The sequence below is a fragment of the Cydia strobilella genome, chromosome 7, assembly GCF_947568885.1.
Source record: "Cydia strobilella chromosome 7, ilCydStro3.1, whole genome shotgun sequence".
NCBI lineage: Eukaryota > Metazoa > Arthropoda > Insecta > Lepidoptera > Tortricidae > Cydia > Cydia strobilella.
Genome location: NC_086047.1, coordinates 8,417,460 through 8,440,360, shown reverse-complemented (window position 1 = coordinate 8,440,360; position 22,901 = coordinate 8,417,460). Strand labels below are relative to the sequence as shown.

Genomic DNA, 22,901 nt, shown 5'->3' with positions numbered 1-22,901 from the left:
AAAGACTTTTATTATACTATTCAATTTTTTATATGGTTAAAAATTTGACCTGGCCCGACCTGTTTTTACGGGGTGTGTTTTAAGTTCAGACAAAATGATGATTTAAGAAAATGTTCATTCTCATAAATAATATTTCGGCAATTGATAATGTATATCGGATCAAAATATAACACCAATGAGTTACAGGACCATTTATTTAAACATAACTACGTATCACGTATCTAAACCACACCACCATATCTAACATAACTAGAAAAAACAAACTTTATTTCCATTATTGCTCTGTTGAATCAGATATGTTTATTAGTTTAACATAAATATCTCCAGACAAATTTAATATTAAGACGTTAACCAGAACAATGTCAGTGAATTAAACATACATTAGACAACTCTCGTTAACCTAACTTCATTTTCTCGAATTGACGTCAGAGTCGCATCGCTACAAAAACTGCGACAATAACAAGCTGAAACGTCAGATACGTCAGTTAAATTAAATATTGTAAGCTTGCTTTCTCGTAACAGTCAAGTGTAAAAATATTGCATACAACTTACTGAAAAATATGTCCCAGAGTTCTTAAGTGAGCAATGAGACATATTTTTGAATTAATGTGTGCACCCAGATTTTTACACTTAAGTGACTGTACGCTGCGGTAAAACGATCTAATACACTAGTTATTAGAATATAGTTCTCAGTAGTCTGATGTTAAATAGTTAGGTTACTATTTGTTTTTATCTCGGCTTATTAAACGCGACTGATGGCAAACATCAGTCTATATAGGTTACAGCTCTGTCAAACTTCGAGTCAATGTCTAATGTCCATGCATGACCGTATCTTTGATCTCACTCGTCTCTGTTTGAATGCTATTTCTGTTTAATTAATATGGAAGGTGTAAATCTGTCCGGAACCGTCTTGTCTACATTTTCACATTACTTATTTCATTGAAGAAGACAGCTATATGAAGTATCTTCTGGAAGTAACGTTCATAAAATAAACTTATTTTATTGATACATTTTTAATATGGAAACATTAATACCGCAATTTTTTACGATAAGCGTTCCCAGGCCATAAAGGCATTATAATTTATTAATATCACATTTTAGTATGTATGAAGTGATTTGTTATTACATTGAAGGTAATACACAGGTATTCATTAAAAAATATAACACGTTCACTGTCCTCATACAAAATTATATGATAGTCACATTTCCAAGTGTGCACTTTGAAGTTGTCAACCCATAGTGAAATCACGGGCCCCTGAAAAAAGCTTCATGACCCTACATTGGAGACACCCGGACAGGGAATGTGTTAAAACTGTTTGAGGACTTTGTTCTAGTCGTATTTCAATTGTATTCAAATGAATTATAAACCAGAAAAAAGATAACACTGTTTTAAACTAGGTCCTGTCTAGAGACTGGTAATCGGTTTTCATCCTATTTTTTATCATAAATACTTATATCAAATATAATAAAATTAAACAAAAAAGGGCTATATTTATACTGGTTCCTGGTTGACCACATCCTACATTCTTACACCCGTACATTATATTAATTTAATATTAATTGCACAAAATATATACAACAATGTACAAATGGAGGATTTTATGCCAATTGGCATTCTCTACCAGTCAACCATAGGGCCAACCAGAGACACAATTGGTGTAGAGAAAAAAATCAATAAATTAGAAAAAAAGCAAACTAATATATACATACACATTACACACTATAAATATAATAGACACGTACATACATAGGTACAGTCGACGTCAAAGATATTTACATTTTTCTCCTTATTACAAAGGAGTAAGGTGCAAAAATGTAAACATATCTTTAACGTCGACTGTACATACAGTATACTATAAATATAATATTGATGAATATTATTCGAACTCGTGTTTTAGCAAATGCTTACGTAAAATACGCTTGAAAGAAAGCTTACTGGAGTATAAATATAGTACAGTAAAATAAAACTTGCACAAGTTTTGTTTAACATTTTTTATAATAGATACTATCTACTCGTACATACCTACTGTGCTTTAGCTTGTTAAATATAGGCAATTATTACGCGGATAGTTCATGCCATTATTTCATGTTGTAACTATATATTGTCAGTTTCTTTGCGTGAAATTTTCAGATAAAATCTGTTAATTTTTGTTTTAAATATAGTAGTAGTAGTAGTAAATCACTTTATTGTACAAAACAAAAATTGTTAACATGAAATTCATATAAATTTAGGTACAAAGGCGAGCTTATCCCTGTAAGGGATCTCTTCCAGCACAATTCACAATTGTCACAGGCATTATATTCCAGGGAGAATATAATGCCTGTGACAATTGTGAATTGAACATTTTCTAATTTTACAATTTAAATTTTCGTAGGTATATGTCGGCACATAAGACTAAGTATATTCTTTGCTAAGATAAGTAGTAGCAACTCAAATAAACTTCGTTTTGTCCTCTTATTATAATTAAACTTTAACTTTGCATACCTAATTGCCCTCAAGAAAGTCATTTTCCTACTGTAATTAGCTACTAAACCCTTAGTGCACATTGGTCACATATTTGCCGCCATGAAAGTAACACACCGAATCTATATGGCTGGAAATCAAATGCTGTGATAGAAAATATCAAACCTATTTGTTTGTTGTAGTACGGGGTACGGGTTTAAAAAATAAATAAATTAGTATCTTAATATACAAATTACATTTACTTAGTTACGTCGTTGAGCCTTTGTTTGTTACTTTTCTGGATCTCGTCTTTCAGTAGCTTATGGGCATTGTTTACTAGCCAATATATAAGTTTTCCGTATAACCCCTAGATAATCAACCGTTATGAAATTATGTGTCGGCAAAGTGTTCATCAAATGCCCATGATATATTATTCTACTTTGTAAAATATTACGTACCTAACCATCTAGGATACTGCAATTATTCGAGCAGTATCTCGGCTTGAATATTACCTAAAGTAGGTAATATGGTTCACTCCATACTACATTCCCATGGAACGATCATTGGTTCTATTAGACCTCAAATGGTAAGCGGTTTGCATTTTTTGTTTCGAACTTTAAAGTAATGCCTAAATATAGTGTGAGTATAAATAGTTAGATAAGATTAGATTAGATTTATTTCATAAAAGACAATTACATAATAAGTTTGCATTGATGTCAAAAATATAAGAATTTCTATCATGATCGTGATCGTCAAAATGAAAATAATAACAATACTACTTACATTGAAATGAACAAATCCAAAATATATGTAAATTTACAATGTCAAAACTTACAATAACACAAGAACAATAAAAACAATAAATAAAAAGTAAATTAATTCCAAATGGGAGCAGTCGTTACAGTGTCATATAAATAGAATAGGTTTAAAATAATAAAAATAATATCTCCCAATAAGAAAAATTGCTGGGTCTTAAATTTTTTAAGGTTCCGTACCCAAAGGGTAAAAACGGGACCGTATTACTAAGACTTCGCTGTCCGTCCGTCCGTCTATCACCAGGCTGTATCTCATGAACCGTGATAGATAGACAGTTGAGAATTTCACAGAGGATGTATTTCTGTTGCCGCTATAACAACTAATACTAAAAACAGAATAAAATAAATATTTAAGTGGGGCTCCCATACAAGAAACGTGATTTTTAATATATAAAGAGACAAACATATTGAATGTAATTTATATATAGGTATGTACTTAGTTATATGTGCATACTAATAAGAACTTAGTAGGAACTAGAATTATCTAAATCTAAATTAATTTCTTAGGTACATTTAGTAGGTAAGTAATACTGTATAAAATAGTCATATCCTTTACATGTTATCCAGTTTGCTGGTAGGTACTCTATAGTAATTAGTCTTAATATAGGTATGTGGCTTTACATTTACATTAGGTGGTTACTGTTTTGAGTGTTTTGCATGGTTGAAGTATCAATATTAGACTATCTCGGAACCAATTATTGCAAGTGTTCATTTGTTTCGGAGTCTGCTTACTATCTGGTGAGCTGTACGAAAATTTACCACCGACGAACAGTTATTTTAAAACAGAGGCGGGTTTTCTGCTAAACTACTTAATACTTAAATTTATATGTCTACTTACAGGGTGTTTTATATTGTACCGATTGTACGTAATCAATTTCAATCATAAAGTAGAAAGCAGTTCGTACGTCTATAAAGTATAATATTAGAGATATACTCGTGACCCACTAAGTTATGTGGCCATTTGGCCAACAAGACAAATTGCCAGCATTCGCCCCTTGCAGATATTACGTAACATTGATCGACGCCTATTGTCAGTAATATTATAATAGCAGGGCAGCAATAAGATCACAGCAATCAGCATAGCTTAGTGAGTACACGCTTTAGGTAAACCAGTATAAATTGACATCTGTGATATGACATCGTAGATTATACTTACATTCACATTACATGATGTCAATTTGTAAAATATTTGGTAAATAAACGATTTGTATTTGTATTTACATTGGGTCGTCTAGGGGTCTAGTCTATCGCGAACTTTGATATTTGATAATCGTCCTTTGCGTTCTTGTCGCTTACTCCTAAATATTGCAAGCGCGATGACGCTAGAGATAAACATTCTCGGATTCTCGATGTTTGCGGAAGCCATCCTGAGGCAAATGCTCGGTAAGTCCCTGAAATTCACTAAAATGCTGCAAATGGTGTTAAAAGCATGAACATCAGTACAATTGTTCTTGAGGCCATTTTAATCAATTTCGATTTTTTTTTATATTTGAAATTTTTAATTTAAATTTAAATAAAAAAAGGGAGGAGTTATGACGTCATCTTTTTTTGTATGAAAAAAAAAATGTTTTGTTCAGAAACCTATTATTGTGTGTATCAAATTAAAGGGCTTTTAAGCCGATTCTAAAAACATTCCACATCATTACATATCAGTCACTTTTTTTAAATTATATTAAAAAATATTTTCAAAACTTACCAAGTTTCCTCCAGATACAATGCCGTTAATTTTTTTTTGTAAAATATACCGCAAATAATACCTAATATCCTCAGATCTAACCCCAAGAAAAGCAAAGTACCGAGGTCTCGGCCCACAATACCACTTTGTGGCATTTGGTGTCGAGACACTGGGGCCGTGGGGTCCAAGCGCAAAAGTTCTTTTTAAAGAACTTAGCAAAAAGCTCGTCGACGCAACCGGTGACCAGAGAGCTGGCGGCTTTCTCTCGTAGCGCATAAGTATTGCCATTCAGCGAGGGAATGCTGCCAGCATCTTTGGCACAATGCCGCGGGGGCCTTATTTAGATGTTTTTTAATTAAGAGTAGTTTTGTTTTTTAATTTTTTTTATTTATAAGTTGTTATTCTTAGTTACTTTTAGTTTTACTTTTAATTGAATAATAATAATTGTTAATCCGATAATAAACATTTGCTATATCTACTTATTAACCCCAAGAAAGTAATTTTGAAAATATTTACGTTGTAATAAATGCTAAATCCGTTATAACGGATCAGTTGAAAACAAATTTCGCCATCCGAACTGCAAAAAATATCGCACAAAAGTACCTACTCATTTGTACCTTATTGTACCGAAAACAAAGGATGAACCTAAACTTTTGGCCGGTACTGTAAGTAACCCAGAAGAATAAATATACTCGTAATATCCGCATTAAAGGAAGGGCACAAAGCCATAAAGCGGCGAGTTCAAATAGAGAGTTCTTGAGTCAGAAGTTAACAACGAACAACAACGATCCATGTACAACGAACTTGATTAGTATAACCTGAGTCTTAGTTATTGCTTACTTTTGATTTAATGACCTATGCGGCTGTCGACGGGGCAGATAGCTTGCTTAGTGTGCTGCTATCTTGATTATTATTATTATTATTCTTGAGTTTCGTGATTCAGGAACTACAGTTGTACTTCTTATCGTGCTTCTTATAATGCAATCTGTTCATATATAAATATGCACCGAAAGTAAAGTCAAATTAATAGCAAATCCCAGTAGTTTTGTTCCAGATGTTACTTATATAGGTATTTATCACTTCCGCATCCACCATTGGCTTTCATTGCTAATAAATAATAATATTTACTAGAGCATTATTATTTCCAGTGGTTCATAAGGTATAAAAGTTAAATTAGTTCCATCCATTTTGAATAAGATGCGCGCTTGTATTGCAAATCAAGATGTAAAATTAAATAAGAAGTAATTGGAATGCCTAATCTGCTCACTGGTAACAGAAGGATCGCTCAGCTAATCTGCATCGCCGTTACAATGCCATTCGAATTTCGAATTCAAGTTTGAATTTATACATTCGCTTTCCTGTTGCAAATACAGATACCTAGTCGGCACAAGCTGAAAAGCTAAATCGACCACTTTCTAAAGGACACCAATGGGTACCGAGTGGGCCCTGATCGGGTTTCGTAAACTCACTCTAATAACTCATGTGATGTCGGCCACATTGCGACAATCTAGACTAGGCCAGCAAAAATGTATCCACGGTGTTAAATTGATCCTAAAGAAGGATTTAATGTGACAAGGTAAAATTAAAACGAATTTACGGTTACAAACCACAACACAAGTATCTAATTAATTAGACACGTTTTCAATTTGTACTTAATATCATTCAAAAGTAAGTTTATAAAAAACAAGTTTTAGCTAATATTAGACTAATGATCATTTTTAAGGAAACATTTTCTATTTTTTAAAACCACATTATACCTGATTAGATGAAAATATTTACCCACAATCTTATTTGTTCCACCTAGTTCTTAGCGATTCGTTCAGAAAACATTAAATAAAGTCTGGTATGGTATATTCAGTAGATACAATGGTTTTCCCAAAGTTTTTTGTAGTGCGACTCCCTTTACATGTAAAATTGTTTTGCGACTCCTTGTACTTAAACTGTGCATACCTATCTCTATAATCTAGAGAGCGCACAGAAGCAGCAGCAGATACATATTTCGGTTCATGATGCCCCTGAAGCAACGCCGCGTCCTTTAGTTAGTTAGGTCACAAATTTTTAAATTAAAGGAAAACCATCCCAAACGCCGTCCTATCTGAGCTGGGGTCCAAAAAATCGTAAAAGTAATAAAAACTATAAATGAAAACTATAACGAACATGATCAGTTTAGCCGTTTTTAGGGTTCCGTACCCAAAGGGTAAAAACGGGACCCTATTACTAAGACCGCTGTCCGTCTGTCCGTCTGGCCGTCTGTCTGTCACCAGGCTGTATCTTATGAACCGTGATAGCTAGACAGTTAAAATTTTCACAGATGATGTATTTCTGTTGCTGCTATAACAACAAATACTAAAAAGTACGTAACCCTCGGTGGGCGAGTCCGACTCCCACTTGCCCATTTTTGAGTTATCGCAAATTCTTCCCTTCTTAGTAAATAGACGTACACAGCGCTGCGAGGGTCTTCCATTTTCAGTTCCTATATCGATACATTAAAATTATCGATAGGTACTTTTCCCTAATACCTTATAATAAAAAATAAAAGGTGTTTACAAAACCCTTTAAAATAAAGAGGTAGGGAATTTAGTTATTACTTTGTTTCATGTTTATACTTTCAAGAAAATTATATTTTTACAAACAAAACTGGGAGCGATCACTAGTATTAGGGAAAAGTATCGATAATTTAATTTATCGATATAGGAACTCCATACCTGTCAATAAAATATGTCCCGGGAAACCGAGGTCTCTTTATAATGTTAAAACGCAACTATGGAAGGTAGAGGTAAGGAAATGAATCTTCGTGTATCAAAAAGTGACCGTAAAAAACAGTAAATAGGCGGCGCCACCATACACTGAAGTACCTAGACCATACACCAATTATTTTATATAGATGTGCACCCGTGCGACCGTGAGGGACAGAACATACGCAATGCGACACAATTAAAAACACGTTTTAACATTCCTGACAACATACCAGAAACAACCTACGTAATTTGGTCGGGTTATTTGCTGCCCCTCCCCCATTTCATCTCTACATTATTATACCTCTATGGTTCATGTCATAGAGTCTCCTATATATTACAATACTCTTTGGTCTCAGAGCCTACCTAGCGCCACCGGAGAGATTTGGAACTATTATTTACTTTTGCAACAATTCTGCCATAAGAGATTGCGATCCTTTCTATACTATCCATAAACGCAACATATGAAAATAATTATGTATTGAGATGAGAGCTGTCAACGGTGACAGGGTTTGGGTACGGACCTACGCATAGCTATGTGAAAAATACTAAAGTACCAATACAAAAGTATTGGTGCTTTTTTATGTGTATGGTTTTTTACATTTTCCTGAATAAATAATTGAAGTTCACGAATTCTTTCATAGTTCTGTCACTGATTGGCTAATGTTAAAACTGACATCAGGTTTTTTATGATTGTCGATAAATATGTAAATTATTAAAGCTTATGCTTTTATTACACATATCTATTGTACTAATTCTCTTTTGATATTTGATCTTGACAAGGTTTTTTGAACTTCTAAAACTACAAAATATAAAGGAAAAATCTGTTGCTTAAAGTCCCAAGTGGCATGCACCCTGGTGCATCTATGCAGGTGTGTGGTGGGGCTTTATATTTATAAGCGAGCGGCGATGGGGCCCGCCGCCCGGTGTGCAGCCTTTAGCTAGTACGAAGAGAACATGTGGGTAAGTTTCGCAATGCATGACCACGTAATTATCTTACTTAAACTAATAATCTTATTTAAACTGCGGAAATATTAAGTATAAATTATGACATTATGACACAGTTTTTTAGGGACAATTAAATGAATCCTAGACTTATATTGACTGGAATATAGATCGTGATTACCTTTTGTATTTTTTGTGAGCTCCCGATATTTCGACGCAGTTACATGCATCTTGTTCACGGGTGACTGAAGATAGCGGATTTGACACGCACCCCTGCTATCTTCAGTCACCCGTGAACAAGATGCATGTAACTGCGTCGAAATATCGGGAGCTCACAAACAATACAAAAGGTAATCACGGTCTATATCCTGGTCAATATAAGTCTAGTGAAATTAACCGTGAATAATTAAAAACTCTTGAATGAATCCTGTTAATAAGTGAGGAGTGTCTTAAGGTCAAATTCAACATTGATGTTTTTTAGATTTGTTGGTCATTAGATGTCCAAATAATTAGTTGCCTAATTTGTAAATGTAATAAAATTATATTTAATTATTGATGTAATTTACCAGTAATTATTATGATAATTTGTAAATGTAATAAAATTATATTTCATTATTGATGTAATTTACCAGTAATTATTATGATACATTATAAAATGCCATATTATCAAGCGACTGCAATTGAAAATAAAAACAGCAGCACTATTTTAAAACATGAATATCATAATTACAATTAGCATTGTTCATTTTTTTAATCCCCCATTTTTATTTTATTTTCTGAAAATATAGGTTTATTTAAGATACCAATTCATTGAAAATATTAGATACGACTTCTCGTAAATTACATGTCAGCCTAATCGGCAGTAACTTTGCTCATAAATCTGGAGGTGGAGGAGGAGTTTATGAGTTTTGGATGTTTTAAACTATACCGGATGTTTCTTCTTGTGTCTGCATTTGGCTAAGTACATTAAATATTGTAATATGTAATTTATTTGCTAGAATCATTTTGTTTTCGTAATTACGGAAATTTAATTTTTTTAATTTTTCAGAATAAATAGTTAAATGTTTCATTTTACGCTACTGTATAAACGACTTTACAATTAACTGAACCAAACAATTGAAAACCATGACATGTCAACGTCATGTCGGACATCTTTAGTCCGTAATACTAAGACAATTTTTTGGATCGATCGTGGTCAACGGGGGTACCCGTTGACCACAAACGCTTTAAAGGGTTCGAAATGTATTATAAATTCAATATACGCGATATAATCCGTTTTCATAGTTTTATTTCATGAGTAATTATCGCGGTAACCGAAGACAATATTAGAATGTTCATTTCAACAATGATAGGTGCTGAAATTTGTAGCGGTATCTTAGAATTTGCGAGTAATCTAAGGCAAGTGTGCACACCCGGAAATGCCTTATCAGATAAAATTTAATTTATTTTATTAATGTCATAAATATTGGAAGGTACTCGTGCTACTAGCGTGCGTGAGCGCCGGCTGGGCGGCACCACAGTACGCGTTCCCAGGAGCGGTGTACGCGCACGCCCCGCTCGTGCACGCACCCGTCGTCCATGCTGAGCCTGTAGTGAGTCACGTTAAGTACCTACTTTAGCACAGATAATGCTGGTTGAGCTCCGCAGTACGCGTTGCCGGGCGCGGTGTATACCTATACCTACGCGCATGCCCCGCTCGTGCACGCTCCCGTTGTTCAAGCACCCATCGTCCATGCCGAGCCTGTGGTGAGTCACGTTACTTTAGCAGAGGGAATTTCTGGCTGAGCTCGTTACTGTGCGTGTTATTGCACAGATCCGTGGGGTATGCGAAGCCTGTGGTGAGACTATGCCACGTTATTGCAACAGCGTGACATGTATGCCACCTAGAGTTGTGCCGTTCTCCGTTTGGAATGAGAAACGTTCTTGGTTAACGTTAAGTTGAGCGACAGTATCATGTTGAACAGATGTTTAACATCAGAAGACGCAAAGGCTAATGGAATTGTCTGTAACTCTTTCTTTCACAATTGATCAGACCTAATAAACTATTATTTTGTAGCCTATTCTGATACAGTATTTGACAGAGTCACGTTTGGTTCATTTCTCATGAAGTCATAAATTTGTTCTGATTGTAACATTGTTCCTTTTACAGGCTTATCCAAAGTACGCGTTTAACTACGGCGTAAAAGACCCACACACCGGTGACATAAAGTCGCAGCAAGAGGAGAGAGACGGCGATGTCGTTAAAGGTACTTTTCATCTTAATTCAAGAATAAGGTGCTTTCGTGAAATATAGATGAAACTTTGTTACTAGGCAAACAATGAACGAATATGGGGATGGACGATGGAACAAAAAGACGTACGATCCTATTTATTTCCATTTCGTGATACTACGTTCATATTTGTCATGCTATACTTCAGTCAACCTCAGTACTTGTTCTTGTACGAACGTTTCCGAGATACGATGAGAAAAGCCTAGCGTCGAAATTGCTAGATTTTATAATTTCATTGAACGGGTTTGTCACTTATTTCCATATGAAATAAATTAAAGTTGGATTAACGTTTATAACCTTTGAACAAGTATGTATGATTTTTGAAATCACGCAAATTATGCACACTTTAAATACCTAAAAGTTTTGTGTCATCTGATGTTCTGCTATAGTAATTTTAATGATACAAAAGGGAATTCATATTTTATAATTTCCTCGAACACATAGGTAGGCAACTATTCAACAGCATTTTATCTTCAGGTAGCTACTCATTAGTGGAGCCTGACGGGTCGACGCGAACCGTGGCGTACTCGGCAGATGACCACAATGGATTCAATGCGGTTGTACACAAGACCGGACACGCCGTGCATCCCGCGGTCAGTATGCTATACTCGTATCTCCAGCCAGCTACTCACTGACGCCTCGGCCACGAAACGAACCCCCTGAGCGTACACCGTCCGCGCTGAAACTTACCACCATAAAACCACAGATCAAATCAACTATTTACAAGATGGAGCATATATGAAAACTCACAGTCACCGCACATAAGTGCTCTCGTTCTAATTTAGTATGGCAGCGCCAACGCTTATTACACTTGCGTCTACGTTTACGCCCTGTACTCATGTATATTTAAATTATCTACAGATATTGGGCTCTAGGGATAAAAATGGGTTGTTGTAGTATAAAATGGTATAGGATGTAACTCAGTAATCCTGCCCGTGACGTATCAATTTTCAAGTTAAAAGAGCCTATGTGTAATGACTTTTTGCTCTTAGTAGGTAAACGCTTCTTAATGCGATGTCTGTGGACTCTGTGGTTAAAACAAAAGGATGGCAATCGGGCGTGCGTTCCGTGGCACCGAATCGACGTGCATACTGTACACAATGCGACCGTTGAAGAAGTATTTACTTAATGGTTCCGGCGCGCTTGGCTCACGACTGTTCCGTGCAGTCATTAAAGGAAGACGCGACAAAGAGAACTCATCATCGGTGGCATGCGCTAGGGAAGGATAACATAATTCGTGACCTTTTGCTGTCAAACACCGGTTTGTTAGAGTAAAATTCTGTCCTACTCACTCTGCTAACGTCCGCATTTTCACTTGAAAGTGAATTACATTCACTGCAAAACTCACACAACATAAACACGCGATTTTTTTTTAAACAGCTCCTTTTCAGTTTGTATTCGACTGCTCAAACCCACCATGCTGATAGAAGTTCATTAGCATATGGAACTTGATATCTAAAAATATGATGTGCGAAATGTATTGTAGGATTTGTAGGTAGCGTAGATTGCGCGAGTCCCTCCTGCGACGACACAAGTGAAATCAATCCAGTGTGTTTCAATTGTCTTATTATTTCCCAAGTAAACCATACATATAATTCGTTCCGCCGCGACAGACTGGACTACTAGATATGTCGTCAGGGGGCGCGACATTACACAAACTCGATTTCTCTGCAATCGCGCTTGCGCAAGGCTAATGGCGCGTAGGCTTATAAGGAAACGGGTAGAACTTGGACAACATATTTCACCGAATTTCCTTGATAAGGAAAAGAATCTCGGGAATATGCACAGTTCAGGAGCCGCATTCCAACTTAAAAAATCGCAACTGGATTTGACATAAACTACTCATAGTGCGTCTCATGCGCACTTAATTAGATTTATATTAGATTTATGAACAAGATGCACTGCAAGTAATGTCAAAACAATGACCATCTGAGATTTATAGTTAGAATATGGCTAGTAAATAATTAAGCTTGGCGAATGCTTACATTTCATCTGCCACTGTTGTTGTAGAAACACGTTTGTATACCTATGTAGTTTAAATCTAAAAATGTTTCTTACGTTGTTACGTCATGTACCAAATTTATCTCAGGTATCGAGTTTTTATAATTTATTTGATGATGTACCTACTCATAACATTCTTTTTGCATTTTGACTGCAACGGCTTTTATTATACCTTTCCAATTAAATACCTTTATCAGTAAAGCCGTTTTAAGAATTACAGTTTATTTCTAAATTACAAAACAAAAAGGACGTTAAGTTTTTTTGCGAACGAGCGATAAGTAGTCGTATATTATTATATTAAAGAATTATTTAGTCATCATTTCCCATTATTATAGCTATTAAGTCTCTGTGATCATTGCTACTTTATATGTATTATTGTGAGTAGGTGCGTATTCAACAAAAATTACTAAGATATGCTCTAGCTAAGACTGCACCATGGCAATTAAATATTGGACTGTTTAGAATAGCTACCCAAAATTTTTGTTCTCAATAGCTTTTGTTCCATTCGCGTTTTTCTCCATTCTTCTTTTTAACCAGGCGTTAATTTTTTCAGTAGTTAATTTAATCGCACGCGTATGTCCCAGTCGCTTTTTTTCCCAAAGAGTAATGTTTTCACGATAGTCACACTAAGGTCACTAAGTCGATAGATAGGTAGGTTAGGTTCGTTAGGTAGCTTCAGATGCCCGAAGGGCAAGCCGCCAAGAAATCCGCCCGTCGGCTCAGGGTAAGAAGGGCTTGTTCTCGGAAATATTACTCTTTGGGGAAATAAGCGACTGGGACATACGCGTGTGATTAAATTAACTACTGAAAAAATAAACGCCTGGTTAAAAAGCAGAATGAGGAAAAACGCGAATGGAACAAAAGCTATTGGGGAACAAATATTTTGGGTAATTAATCCATACAGTTAAATATTGTACTGACAGTCAAATTACTAATTTAATTACCAACTTTAAAAAAAACGGGCCAAAAGGGTATCGCGCACAGTGAAAATCTTTTTTTTTTAATTACATATCCATGGCAAACAAGCATATGCATCGCCTGATGATAACCGGTCACCGTAGTCTTTGGTACGCCTCTGTAACTCCAGGGATTTTACATGCACGTTACCGAACCTATTAAAGCCTTGTAAACCAATGAGGTTAAGGTTAAATATCGCTTGTGAGTTTGGAATCGTCGACGATTCGTAATTCGTACATCGCACCTTTTGGACTGACAATGAGTCGAAGGGTCCAAGCTCATATCCAGGTGCTCCTGTCCGAAGGTGACAACAGTTTCAGCAGTCAGTCAGTTCTAAAGTTTTTATTAATTTAATATTCCTGTTGTGGCTCATAAATACAACACACCTGCATTCCAAATAGTATTAATATTAATATCCTTATCGTTTCTGAGTAAAATGGCCGTGACATGCGAATGGACAGATAGACGGACGGACAGTCGAAGCTATAAGTTCTATTTTTGATAATATAGCTCCGGGACAACAATTTGGTTGTAAATTCGAGTGTATGTTTTGCTATTTCAGAACTCCGTTATTTATTATCCAATAAACTTGGACTCCATTTTCATTTAAGTCAAAATCGAAATTTGATGATGGACTACAATAGAGATGCCCCGAATAGTGGTTTTGGCTGAATACCGAATATTCGGCCCCTCTCTCGGCCGAAGCGCCGTATATATATTCGGCGACCGAATATTCGGCATAACATTTGTACATTTTGAGTCACCCTTATTATGAAAACGTTTGCTAAGATTAAATTTTTGTTGCTCAGAACATTTACATTATTTAACCAACAAAAGCTTAAAAAACAGTCTTCGTATTTAACAACTTTCCAGGAAAACATTTTAAACATTAAATTAAGTGGTTTGCGGTTATTTTTATTGTGTAATTTATATTTTTAGGTAGATGTAATAGATTCGGTCGAATAGTAGGCAACATTCGGCCGAACACCAAATATTGGGCAAAGTGGCCGAATAGGCCAAATACCGAATAGATGCCGAATATTCGTGGCATCTCTACTTTACAATGAATCGAAAGAACGCGGACGCGATTATTAAAAAAAATCTCAAGTATCTTTTGATCACTGAGAGGAGCTGTTAACTTTAAATCTTTAATTTTGTTTAATAAATTATTGTAATTGATTATGTAAATATGTAATTTTATAATGTTAATGGTTTTAAAATATTTGGCATGCCTTCTATTATAAGGTATTGACATTATATTCTGGACATAAAACTTTTGACTCTATACCATCTTATGTGTACATAATGTTAAGCAAATAAACGCATTTCATTTCATTTCAATCTAGACGTTACTATAGGTAGGTAGATAAATGTTTTTGACCGAAGAAATAATGGAAACAACAAATGAAATAATGCAACCTGGCAATGAAAAAGAAAGTGCGTAATAATTGTCCAGTGACAGTCACGCTCGACTACACCGTGATCTTGAACTGAATTGATTCGCCCCATTACTAAATGTATGTAGCTTTTGAATTAGGTTCCGTAAAATCAATCTTTATCTATGTTCATGCAGTATAAATTTCAAATTGACTGTAAACTGATCAAAGATATTTAAAAATTATCTTGGTAAACATTGCTACGCGTATACTTCTGCATTATTAAAAAAAACCGGCCAAGTGCGAGTCGGACTCGCGCACGAAGGGTTCCGTACCATTACGGAAAAAAAAACACCAAAAAAATCACGTTTGTTGTATGGGAGCCCCATTTAACTATTTATATTATTCTGTTTTTAGTATTTGTTGTTATAGCGGCAACAGAAATACATCATCTGTGAAAATTTCAACTGTCTAGCTATCACGGTTCATGAGATACAGCCTGGTGACAGACGGACAGCGGAGTCTTAGTAATAGGGTCCCGTTTTTACCCTTTGGGTACGGAACCCTAAAAAAGGTGGCATTTATTTTATTTCGTTTTTTATTTATTATTGTATGTTAAAAATATTTTGTTACGGTTTGTTTCAAAATTAAATAGTATAGGTCTATATATTTCGCAGGTAGGTACACTCTAATTCAATTCAGTCAAATAAACAATTATATGTGAAATAATATATTCGGTTATCCTGTACGTAAGTTGAATTTCAATAGTATGTAAATCTACCTATAAGTAGTTAATATTCTAGTATAGTATATTAGTTGTACTTGTAGTAATTGAATTATCTGTCTTTTACAGCCAATAGCAGTCGCCCCACACTACGCTGCGCCCGCGTTCGCCATATCACCATACGGATTACACTAACTTGACTACGAACGCTGCCGCTCGCTTTGGTATAAAGTCGGAACATTAATTAACTATAGTACACGTTACCGATGTTTTCGAGCGAGAAATTACCGGTAAAGTGTGCTATAAATTGTATTCCCTTATTCAGGTGAGCTAGCATATACTCTATAATGTAAGTGCACTTTTTGTTATTTAGACAATGAATTAAATATATTAATTAACTCTCAAGGTTAGGACAATTTGGTTAGATGCTTAGTTTTGGATGTTTATATATTTAAAAATACAAATGTGGGATTAAGCAAATGATAAAGTAGTAGGACGTTAATTTTACGGTTAGAAAAACAAAAGACACAAAAAAGTTAAATAAGACTTAATATATTCGTGGTACACACAGGGTTATGTATACTTGATAAGGATAACTAAAATATTGTTATATTTTTGAAAACTTGTTAAACATCTTTCAGTTAGATGTGCCTATGTAAGGGTCGGTTGCACCAAACTGTTTGTCATTTTATTGTATGGAAAGTTTCATAGTAAACTGCGGCGGCGCGCCGGGTGACGTTGTTCAGTCTGTCAAGTGCGGATGGTGTAACTGGCACTAAGTATGATATTGCGTAATGTTCTAGGATTTGCTACTGTGTGTTACCAATTAAATAACAGCATCTGGAGTACAATTTATTAATGTGTTATTTTAAGGTTTAATATACGTAATGGTTGTTTATCTAGTTAGTATTTATGAGCTGCATGTAAAGCATAACGATGTTTATTCAGTATTCTTCAGTATCTTTACACGATTCGTTGCCTCTTCAAATATTTAGCCTATTGATCTCAGATACTATTTTGTCTATCTGATTAATGTTTTCAGTTTATCGAACTCTTTATTATTTGTATAAACATAAACTATTATTTTATATTATATTATATGAATGTATATTTTTGAACTCGACGGCAGGTTATTTAATAAATTACTTTTTATATTTGGAGTATTCTTATTAATATTACATTTTTTGTAATTTTTTTGCGACGTTGATCGATATTTAAACCATCCCATTTTAATAAGGCTAAACTTGTTACGATATAGTTACGATATAATTAAGCTATTAATAACGTCTCTTGGTATAATTAAAACACAATATTTAAACTGTATAAACAAGTAAAAATAATCCATTTTAGACTTGGACATATGCTTATGCAGCATTGATATTACAACAGTTAGAATTATATTAAACTACATACATGCACTAGACTTATATTGATCGGGATATAGACCGTGATTACCTTTTGTATTATTTATGAGCTCCCGATATTTCGACGCAGTTACATGCATCATGTTCACGGATGCCACACATACATGCAATCATTATTTTAACCATCCGCAAGGTCAAAGAAGATCAGAAACTGTACAATTAAAATGTGAATAAAATATTCCATTAAATTTATGTGTAAAAAATCCTAAGCCGTTCAAAAATACAAAAACATTCGAAGTTGGGTCAAAATTCCAACCCTTGAAAATTAAACAAAATTCTAAAGAAAAATAACCCAAAATTAAAAGCCCATATAGACTGACCCAAACATATACATAAATAATGGCCTCCTGACAGAGTACGTTGAAAAGAAAAATTGTAGCAATATAAAACACTGGTGGTTCGCTGCGGGCCTTAATAGAAAACAAGATAAATACGTCCCGGCGGGGTCAAAGCACACATGACGAATGGCCTGATATTAAGTAGATTGCTGTTTTATCTGGCTAAGTACTGCGGCGTTGAATCAAAATGTGACACTGAATTATTATGTTTTGGTACAGCTACCGGATCCCATGGATATTGATGAAATGAATACCCTCATCGAAATTTCACGCGTCAAAATAAAGTTTGTCATCATTACTATATTTTCCTACTGGTATGAGTGGTATGGGTTCAGGCCTCTTCTCATAAACACGTGGGAATGGCCAATAATGCCTATTGCAGGTTGGTGACTTCACATAATTCTTAAAATTTAATCAGTTAGGCAAATGAAGCCTATAACCTATAACATAAATCGATTTTATATTCACACTACAATTAAAATATAAAATTAATATGGCTCTTAGTCATAGATGCCGTAGCAGACTTACAAGATCGTAGTTCAAAAACCTCTCATTCATATTTATGACTTTGTAACATTTCTAAATTGATGAGTTCCTTAAACGATATTAGGAACGGGTCTCGGGCAAGCACCGTTTATGGAGACACGTCATTTACGCGGTTCTAATCTTAAAAGGATTTAGGTACATAGCGCTCTGTGAAAGGATACAGGTAAAGGTACGAATGTTTGACATATAATATGCCAGTTAACATTGATAGATTTAGCTATAAAACTCGGTAACCGGTTTGATTTAGTTCAATGGGTTAATTTTAAACTAGAATTAGTTTGATCTGTAGCGGTAAAATCAAACCACGCAAACATAGGCGGGCGTGCTTTAATTCCACAATAACGTTTTACACGATTATTAGGTACCTAATATAATTTTTGTGCATTTAGCCACCGATGTTTCTAAACGAATCAAATGCCAATAATTAATTAATTTTATTTCATTTACCGTTTAACTAGTACTAGATGTAGAGATTTAGTTAGAGTATTAATACCGCTATTTAAGCTCTGGTTTCCTAGGATAGTGGTGCCGTCAAATATCGGCTGTCTCTATACAAAATATTACTCTAGCAATATATATTTTGTATGGAGACGGCCGCTATATAACGGCACGGCACGGTTAAATATATATTCAATTTAGTCGTTTTTGAACAACTTTCCATAGGTATGTGGTGGATTTGAATAAAGAACAAATGCGAAGTTATTTTATGTTGTAATATGGTATGTACCTATATATTTAATTGCTAATATGTGTAAAATTGTGTCTACACAATTTACAATTCTTTAGGTAGGAACAAAACTTTTGCTGCCAAGTAAGGGAGCGGGTCATCTGATATGATAAATAATAAATAAATAAATATTATAGGACAGATTGACTAAGTCCCACGGTAAGCCCAAGGAGGCTTGTGTTATGGGTACTCAGACAACGATATATATAATATATAAATACTTAAATACATAGAAAACACCCATGACTCAGGAACAAATATCTGTGCTCATCACACAAATAAATGCCCTTACCGGGATTCGAACCCAGGACCATCGGCTTCACAGGCAGGGTCACTACCCACTAGGCCAGACCGGTCGTCATCTTAATTGATGATATGATAAAAGCATATCGCCTTTTGAGGAAATTCGGGTCTGGGTTGATTTAGAGAAAAAGTAAAACGAGTTTTGGATTTATAGAAAACAATTTCTAGGTAAATTTAGTATTTTATAACAATGTTTGTACCTTTTTTAAAGACCAGTTTTATGTACTCATACTACTACTTTATCACGAGAATTAGACGGGTTACGCCACCATAATCATATTTGTTGAAGTTCAGCAAGCCTACATTTACGAGCAATAACTAAAAACGATTCATTTAGTCTAGAAATGTTCATAAAAGTGCGTGAAGCTGCAAAGCTAAAACTCTTTTTTAGGCTGCTAAATCGCCTGTTATTTTTAGGGTCGGTTGCACAAACCACAGTTGACGGACTGGTCAACGTCAGTCAGCACTTAACTATGAAACTTCTCATACAATAAAATTTTGCGAACTCTTTAATGATGACAAACAGTTTGGTGCAACCGACCCTTAATGAGCTAATTCCCAGTTACAAATTAATGTAAAAGTACAAAACAAACAAATGCATCCACCAACAATTTGTATTATAGTTAAATTGCCTTTATGGTGTTTTTATTAGATTTAACAGTTACTTCATAAAAAGGCCTTGTGGGCGTCGGCGGTCGTAAATGCCAAAAAAAGAATATTCACGCCTTTTATCTAAAGTCAGAGCTCAAATTATGTATAAGTTCATTATATTCAATGTTTAAAAAGGTTGTTCAAAGCAAATATATGCGTTTTCAAAGTTAGTAAGTAGTAATCAAAATCTAATAAAATTGAGGAGTTACTGCGCTAACGTACGAGCTTGAACATTTTAATGACTTTCATATAAAATCGCATTGTTACCTGCACTGCGGAAGAAAGTTCTAAATGTAGGTATGTATGTTGTTCATTCTATTGTATGCTGTTAATAAGAAAGGTACTTACAGATTATAGTTTCTTACTGTAGATTGCCTAATACTCAGCGTCAAAAGTAGCGTATCAGACATCAGACTATGGAGGCAGGCAGATACTTTTGTGTGATACGTTGTTTTGTACTATTGATGTCGCCTGTACTGTTTAGTACCTAGAATACTAAAAAGTAGGTGTATTTACTGTAGAATCATCATATTTTTTACATAAAAAACATATAAAAAATAAACAAAAATAATACTGTCCGAGGTGTCACTAACCTCCTTCTATGATACAAATACCTCCAAAAAGGCTGTTCCTTATCCTACTCTTGCTAATGGTATGACATCAGTGTAGCGGATATGGGCGAAATTGCCTTCACCCACAATGTTTACGAGAAACAAACGCTTTACTTTTAGGGTTCCGCGCTTGGGTAGAAAAATTAACAATAGCAGATAGTATGCGAGTAACTTTTATCATGAAGTAGTATAAAATAGTCATAGATTCCGAATATAATATATGTGGACATTTGAAAGGATAAGAGGAGAGCTTTTGGGTGTAAATTAAGGATTCGGGGATTACAAAATAATTAGGTACGAGTGTTCTAAACACTTGATTATTTATAATTGCAATTACTACCTATAGGTACGACTAGAATCTTATTAATGTGCATATAACCATGAGTATAGCTAACTTATAGGAACTAGCCTATAAGTTGAAGTTCCATCTCCTCCTTCCCATGTTACCGCTTTTCCCAGGATCTTGTTTTTTATCGAGGTGCATCTAGTATCAACTAATATTTTGTGCATTTATATTTATTTATCGTATGGCGGGTTACAATATATATATATATAAAATATACAGTGTGGAAAAAAATTATGTACCCAGGAGGGAAAGTGCCTTAAAACCTTAAGTTAGCTCATTTTACTTAAAGGAAACATTCTTTTATTTTTAAAAAGAAACCACTGCATTCAAAGATTTTTTTTTAATTCGCTTGTCTCGCCCGGAAATCGAACCGACTAAAAATTCCAAAAAATAAACACGCTATTTTATTCTAATACTTATAACATTTCTCCAAGAAACATTAGGTCTCACACTCGTCTGTCGTACAAAATAACCATAAAATCGTATATTTAGTACTTAAAATTATTTTTAACCAAGCGAAATTTAAAAAGATATCTTTGAATGCAGCTTTGTTTCTTTATAATAAAATAATGTTTCCTTTAAGTAAAATGAGCTAATATAAAATGTTAAGGCACTTTCCCTCCAGGGCCCATAATTTTTTTCCACCCTGTAGGTATATATTATATATTACAGTAAGTATTCAAAATTTGCAATTATGCAGATAAGTATATTCAAAAAACTCAATGGTATGAGCCGGGGCCAATGCCTTCTGGTGTTGCAGGTGCCCATGGGCGGCGGTAATCGCTTACCAAAAATCATAAAAAAAATTGTCGATTTCCAGTTTAGAATCAACGTGCCTCACCACAATACCACAAGCGCTTAGTTTAAGTTCCATGGTGTTTACTGGCTACATTTATTGGCATTATTTTTATTGTTATATAAAACAAATTTACAGCGGATATTTCTACGGGTCCTTTAGTTGACACTAGCTCCCGCTTGACCAGCCTTTTTTGTCAAGTAAAATCCACTAAAAGGACTCGTTCATAAAAGAGTCCACGCATGTGGCCAACGCCTGTTTGCCCGTCAACACTCGCTTCCTTCGCCGTTGGTGGAGCGACACCGCCGTAATACATATAGTGCTTCTGAAGGTCGTCTCATTGTTTTCAAAGACTTAGTGAATGAAAAGATTATATGATTTGTTGGAAATGACAAACAAGGATTTTTTCATGAAGGTATGTGATATTCTAAAAATTAAATAGAACCGTTCAACTCAAGTTATCTTTTATTTAGGTTATAAATCGCGGTAGGGTGACTGCTATAGTTATTGGACTCGAGGAGTGGCTTCAAAAGGGCTTATTTCTCTATGAAATCCATACGAAAATAAACCCTTTTACCCTACTTAAAGAGTTTATTTTTGTGTGGATTTCATAGAGAAATAATCCCTTTTGAAAAGACACTCCTCACTTATATCGGCCGGGATATGGACCGTGATTTAGGCTGAATACCGAATAGTGATTTTGGCTGAATACCGAATACCGAATATTGGGCACCTATCTCGGCCGAAGCGCGGAATATTCGGCGACCGAATATTCGTTATGACATGCGAACATTTTGAATCATAATTATAATGAAAACTGGTTGCTAACAAAGCACAACGTTTGCTAAGATATATTTTTTGTTGAACAGAATTAATGCATGCATGTTGTAGCCTTGTAGCAAATCAAATCAGACCTATGATTAAAAAAAAAAATTATGTACCTACCGTCAGCTAACTCCATTTACCCTAGAAAGTGCCCTAATGTCGCTACCCCTCAAGAGCAAAATGGTATACACATTATTAATGGATCGAACTGGCCATTTTATGCGTTATGAACTTATGACCCCATCATTTGTCTTCCCTACTTAATGCACTAATTTATTCTCAAAGTCGAAAATTGACGGTTTCACGGTATTAGAACACATTAATTAAAGTAAAGGAGTGCCAGTGCTTGAAAATAATTTAAATTGTAACTGCAGTAAGATCAGGTACAGCAAG

The 22,901-nt window shown here is 34.8% G+C and overlaps 1 protein-coding gene and 1 long non-coding RNA gene across 2 annotated transcripts in view; both read left to right on the top strand.

Moving 5' to 3' along the window:
• Positions 1-8,560: 8,560 nt before the first annotated feature.
• LOC134743049 (cuticle protein 19-like) lies at positions 8,561-16,373 on the top strand. Its single transcript, XM_063676330.1, has 5 exons — positions 8,561-8,631; positions 10,086-10,205; positions 10,763-10,859; positions 11,361-11,476; positions 16,071-16,373. Exons 1-5 carry the CDS (start codon positions 8,626-8,628, stop codon positions 16,134-16,136), a joined length of 405 nt encoding a protein of 134 aa, XP_063532400.1. The 5' UTR covers positions 8,561-8,625; the 3' UTR covers positions 16,137-16,373.
• Positions 16,374-19,691: 3,318 nt separating this feature from the next.
• Positions 19,692-22,901, top strand: part of LOC134743050 (uncharacterized) — a 28,003-nt gene continuing 24,793 nt past the window's right edge. Inside the window, exon 1 of the long non-coding RNA XR_010127987.1 lies at positions 19,692-19,701. This is a non-coding gene — a long non-coding RNA (uncharacterized LOC134743050). The remainder of the gene's footprint in view (positions 19,702-22,901) is intronic.